At 33.0% G+C, this 6,492-nt stretch overlaps 1 protein-coding gene across 1 annotated transcript in view; it reads left to right on the forward strand.

Annotated features, from left to right (window-relative positions):
• LOC116853389 (mitogen-activated protein kinase 1) overlaps positions 1–6,000 on the forward strand; it is a 97,935-nt gene extending 91,935 nt beyond the window's left edge. Inside the window, exons 4-8 of the mRNA XM_032834456.1 lie at positions 3,358–3,609; positions 3,709–3,876; positions 4,014–4,202; positions 4,279–4,410; positions 4,496–6,000. Of these exons, the coding sequence (XP_032690347.1) occupies positions 3,358–3,609; positions 3,709–3,876; positions 4,014–4,202; positions 4,279–4,401 (732 nt within the window). The 3' untranslated portion in view covers positions 4,402–4,410; positions 4,496–6,000. The remainder of the gene's footprint in view (positions 1–3,357; positions 3,610–3,708; positions 3,877–4,013; positions 4,203–4,278; positions 4,411–4,495) is intronic.
• Positions 6,001–6,492: the final 492 nt, after the last annotated feature.

The following is a 6,492-nucleotide window of genomic DNA, read 5'->3' on the forward strand; positions in this document are numbered from 1 at the left end:
CAAATTTTTCTGTTTGAAGCATCCATACTTTCGGTATGTACAAGCTATGGAACTTTTGAATTAGGCAAATATCACGCTAACTGACAACTTGAGATTTGAAAGTTTTTTGTTTGTTTTTGTCACATATCTAACAATACTCCTATTTATTTTTGTACGTATTTTTCTTGCGTAAAAACATTTGTAATTCTGTGTAACCAATACGACGTAAACTTTGCGCTTTGTAGAAAAATTTCAGTGTTCTGTCGGTAAAGCTTCAGCATCCCTTTAACGCTAATCAACGTGCTTTTCAAACGCATCTTTGGTAGGCATTACATAAATACGCTTCATAATGTCAACAGCCTTGAAGCAGAGAGCCGTGACCGTCAATCCCGTCAGAGGCTCTCACTGCGTAACAAGAGGAAAGTAAGAAATGTAGCTTCTGAAAATCGCCTCGAATATGAAAATAATTTTATAGACAGTATACGTATATGCGCGGAGGAGAGCCTCCGCTTTTGCACTCTTCATAAAAAAAACTAATTTAACTTAACCCATTTTTTATATTTTTGCACATAGTTTCTCAATGAGAAATAATATAAGAATACAAAAAATACAAAGAATGAATATAAAAATTGTTTGAATGTTACTCAGGGATATATTCTTGATAACATGTCAAGATTAAGTTTATAGATGGATTTTCTGTTTCGTATTTTTATCAAAAATGTATAGAGGAATAGGTTAGGTTTAAGTTAGTTCTTTTTGGGGAAAAGCGGTGTCGCACCCCCACGTATATATTAGGTGGTAAACTTAGTTCCTGCGGCTCACAGTTAGATGACGTTAGTTGTAGGTGTAATTTATTTTTACATCTGAAACTAGCTGCATTTTAGAGGTTAGATTGTCAATAAATTTGTCAATAAAATTCAGTGCGAAGAGATTCATTTAAGCGAGCAGTGCTATTTTTTCTTTTGATTAAATGTGGAACGTGATAAGTTGTTTTTTCGACATGTGCTGCTTTATTACTTTGACTTGAAAAAAACTGCAGCTGCAGCTCATAAATTGCTTTTCGAAGCTTATGGCAATTATGCTCCATCGGAAAGAACATGCCAAGTATGGTTTCAGCGATTTAAGAGTGGTGATTTTGATGTCAATGATAAAGAACGCTCAGGCCAACCGAAAAAGTTTGAAGGCACCGATTTGCAGGCATTATTGGACGAAAACTCTACTCAAACGCTCCAAGAATTGTCTGCAGCATTAAATGTTACTCCGATGGCTGTTTCCAAACGTCTACATGCAATGGGAAAAATTCAAAAGGAGGGAAAATGGGTACCACACGAATTAACCGCAAATGCCATTGCGAATCGCTTAAACATCTCTATTTCTCTGCTCGCCAGGCAGAAAAAGAAGAGTTTTTTGTGGCGCATAGTGACTGGCGATGAAAAATGGATATACTTCGATAATCCTAAACGAAGAAAATCATGGGTAGACCCTGGCCAACCATCGACATCCACACCAAAGAGAAATATTCATGGCCACAAAGCAATGCTTTGCATTTGGTGGGATATGCACGGCGTCGTTTATTATGAGCTACTCAGACCGAACGAAAGTATCACGGGGGATCGATATCAATCACAATTAAACCGTCTGAATGAAGCATTGTTGGAAAAAAGGCCAGCAGTAGCCAGCAATCGACGTAAAGTCATGCTTTTGCACGACAACGCTCGACCACACGTTGCCAAAGCCGTCAAAGAAACACTGATGCAGCTCGAGTGGGAAGTTCTCCCGCACCCAGCGTATTCACCAGACTTAGCTCCTTCGGACTATTACTTGTTCCGGTCGATGCAGCACGGCTTGGTGGATACACACTTCAGAAATTACGAGGATGTGCGAAAATGGATCGACGAATGGATTGCATCAAAAGACCAATCGTTCTATCGTCGCGGAATCTACGCGTTGCCCGAAAGATGGGAAAAATGTATAGCTAGCGAGGGAAAATACTTCGATTAATGTATTTTTTGCTTTTGATGTCGAAATAAATGAGTTTTTTAAACAAAAAAACCGCAGGAACTAAGTTTACCACCTAATATATATACTGTTTATCATATTTCAATGTACACTGTGTACAAACATTATGTTCAATTTATGAAACTTTTTAACAATATGCGACCATCTTTTATCTAGAAACCTAGATTTTATTTATAAACCTTCCCCCTCTAACATATTTCAACATCGTTAAAATCGGTGAGGTCGTTGATATTATAAATAATATTCCAATTATTTTCTATTAAAAACTTTCGATACATTTTCTATGAGACCATGCCTATATAACTTATTCTTCTACTATTTATTTGCTGATATGTTTTAATTAATTCGTAACTATTATGAAACTTAAGATATGATTAAACACTTTTATTCAATTTGATATTGATATTTGTACACTTATCCACTTGTACATGAACGTTGTATTGTTAATTATTAGATATTAATTATTGGATATACCCTGTAAGTGGCTTAATTCAGTGATGTTTTATTGCTAACGAAATTATTATTATTGTTTATTTAAAATCGTCTTAAATCAAACTTAAGATTATACTAAAAATATTTATAATAATTTATAACAATAAAGATGGGAAATCATAATGTACTTTGAAATATTCATTAAGTTTGTTATATTAAAAAACTAAATTGCTTAAACAAGCACTTTACACAGTATGGCACAGTATATCCTTGATGGAAAACGTTCACTAATCGTAGCATGGCGGAATTATTACCTGTCTACATCAGCTGTCATATAAATCTTAATATTCATTTACTATTGTTTCCTACGATTTGTTAACTTTACACATATACAAGATGTCCTAGAACAACCTCCAAAATCCTCGTAGAGGATTAAGATGAATATATAAGTCCTATATCGTTTTGTGATATTTATTGCAATAATTATTGAAATATTAATTAAAGAAAATTTGTGATTAATTACGCGAAATATGGTAGACGTAGTAGCAACATCTGCCGCCGTGTGTTTGTATATTATTATTATTAAGTCAACATATAGGTATATTATATTATTAATTCAAACTGAACAAAAAAGTCCTTTACCTTTTTCCTAATAACTTTGTAGATTTTTGGTTAGTAATTAGAAAACAATATATTATGCGACTGACCATTTGCCAATTTTCTTTAATTAATCATTAATTTGTACAATGCTTCCGCGAGAGCATTGAAAGTTGTTCTGAGACAGCCTGTATAATATAAAGTTGAAAATTTATACAAGTAACCCCACTTATAATGTTAAGACATATAAGATTTGGCGTAGTATAACTTTAAGAAACAGGGCGACATGTAGACACAACAATTATGTCCAAATATAAATTTTTATTTCAGGCAATTAGTAACGATCATATATGTTATTTTCTGTACCAAATATTGCGAGGGTTGAAATACATACACTCAGCAAATGTACTACATAGAGATCTAAAACCAAGTAATTTATTGTTAAATACCACTTGTGACCTTAAGATCTGCGACTTTGGTTTAGCGAGAGTTGCGGATCCGGAGCACAATCATGCAGGTTTTCTTACGGAGTATGTGGCAACAAGATGGTACAGAGCTCCCGAAATTATGCTTAATTCCAAGGTATTAATCCTTGTAACGAAAACCTTGTTAAAGCATATACTTGATAAAATGAAAGATAGTTTACGTATTACGTTATAACACGTATCTTTTTTTATTCAGGGTTACACCAAGTCTATAGACATTTGGTCGGTAGGTTGCATCTTAGCAGAAATGCTCTCGAGACGAGCGATATTCCCCGGGAAACATTATCTAGATCAATTGAATCATATTCTCGGTGTTCTCGGCTCACCTTCTCCGGAGGATCTTGAATGCATTATAAATGAGAAAGTACTAACTACTCTCACGCTTTCAAATCATTTTGAGTTTAATTCTAGAATATACTATATTCGAATATTTTGTGCTTTTTGTTTTCTAACTTATTTTTTTGTCTATAACAGAGTAGCGCTAAAATATTGTCATTTCAGGCACGTAATTACCTACAATCATTGCCTTATAAACCAAAGGTACCATGGACAAGTCTATTTCCAAATGCTGACCCAAGAGCTTTGGATCTTTTAGATAAAATGTTGACATTTAATCCCAACAAACGTATCGTAGTAGAAGATGCACTTGCGCATCCTTATTTAGAGCAATATTACGATCCTGCCGATGAGGTAAATTTTACAATATAGCAATTGCGGTTATTACTTTAAAAACGCATTTCTAATCTGTATTAATGTTACTTTCTAGCCTGTGGCGGAGGAACCGTTTAAATTTGACATGGAGTTAGATGATCTTCCAAAAGAAGTACTAAAACAATATATTTTTGAAGAGACTATATTGTTCCAAAATCGTCAAGAGAACACTATGTAGAGTCAACTGGTAATTATTAATTTACTTTTGTTGATTCTTGTTGTTCGACAATGTATCAATAATTGAATGTTATTTTTTTGTTTTTTCCTCTCAGGCATATTGTTGCCGAAACTGCGATAGCAAATATACGTGATGAGTAAAACGCTAAAAAAGAATACAAAATATAAAATAAAAATAAAAGCAAAACAGCGGAATTGGTATAAACAAAACACTTCAGCAATCCTTTATCACTGTTATTATTGCTAAGTATCGGAAAAATAAAAATATGCTAAGATATCGACGAAAAATTAGTTACCGATCAACGAACGATTAATCGATCGATTAATTGGGTAAATAAAAAACGACCGCAGTGTCCGCGCATATATTTGTACACTCGCATATTCTTATCGAAAAAAAAAAAACAATGTTTCTCGTATGTTATACTGAGAACAATATATTATAGCATAATATCAACTAATACACAGGCATTAATATAGTCCTTTAAGGTACAAATATCAAGAGTAGTATCTCATGTCAAATACACGCACGAGCGCTGAGATTATATTCTATATGCTCTGAGCACATTTAGCGTAATCTGCCCGTCGATTAGTCGTTCGGTAAGTTGATGTATTACGTGACAAACAACGTCAAATGTAGATAATATCACGCGTAAAGTGCATTGAGTATAAATATTTATTCCTAAAAGAGACTTCATTAATGCCGATCTGTGTACAATCTCTTTTTATTTATCATCGTCGTACTGTACCGTACTGTACTGTACCACGCGCGTACCATCTGTGATTTAATTGTAAATTGCGAGCGTGATAAAACGTAACACACGACGCTGTCTTCGTTCCATATTTTTTTTAAATTCCATTTACTCCGAAAATGAGAAGAGTATACCGCGTAATGGTATAATGTAACTGGCAATACAATTCTACTATCATGTCTATGTTTCCTGTCAAGATATCGGAACTATCAACATCAAATATTTTCTTCACGATTTGGATTCTTGTAATTCTTGTATTATTTATTTTGTATATTTTCGTCTCGTGTATGGATGAGCGCGCGCGTGTGTATGCGTGTGTGTATGTGTGTATGAATGAGTGTTTAACAGAACCTCGTTTGATATTTGATGTATCTTTGATAGTCAACCGCTATAGCGAAATATGACTTACAAGCGCCACGGTCGACGTATCTCTATACGAGGATAACAGAATACAATTTATGTTAAAAAGAGAAGGAAAAAAAGACAAAGATCAGAGAAAAATGTTGATCATCTGAACGTTATGATAATTATGCCCGAGAGTAATAATATATAAATAAAGGAATAATTCTCCCACATATATAGGAAAGGGTCCCAATTTTTTATTTTTATCATTTATATTTTGTTGGGGATCTTATAAATTATATAGTATGTACAAAATTGTCAACGCGTGCGCGCGATTTTGAAACTGTAGTTTAATTTACCACAACTTTCCAATATCACAATTTAAAATCTTTCTGTGAAAAAAGTCGATTTTAAAAATTAAATTTGTTAATAAACTTCAATAACTCCATTTGACTTTACCTAACTTATAGGGAGAAATTCCTTGATTTTGTTCTCACTAACAGTTGTTACAAGTTCAAGTGGGAATATAACGAATAGTAAAAATATTAAATGATGGAGAAACGATGTATTCACTTTCTCTATTACCAGTTAGTAACAGTTACCAATCTTCATGTTCTTCGATACATCCAATAAATTAATAATTCCACAAAAATTCGTTGTTTATAAGATTCTTATATCTAGATCTAAGATTATAAAAGTTGTAAATGCTCCTCGTTAAACATGATTTGTGCTTCACATTGACGTTTATTGTCTTCATGAAAAAAAAAATTGAAAGGAAATTATCAGAATAATGCGAATAATATTCTATTATTCTAATACTATTATGATTTTAATCTTTGTCCATTTAATATATTTATATTTTTCTGTCTTTGTGTCATTTATTCATTATTTAGGTATAGCGCTCGACTAACTAATTTTATCATAGGATAAATTAACAAAGGATTAAGAAATGTTTCGCAGTTTACTCTTCTTCGCACACTAAGAATTTTAATTATACGTAT

The sequence above is a fragment of the Odontomachus brunneus genome, unplaced genomic scaffold, assembly GCF_010583005.1.
Source record: "Odontomachus brunneus isolate Ranch 3 - 2012 unplaced genomic scaffold, Obru_v1 Obru_scaffold_312, whole genome shotgun sequence".
In the NCBI taxonomy this organism is placed as follows: domain Eukaryota; kingdom Metazoa; phylum Arthropoda; class Insecta; order Hymenoptera; family Formicidae; genus Odontomachus; species Odontomachus brunneus.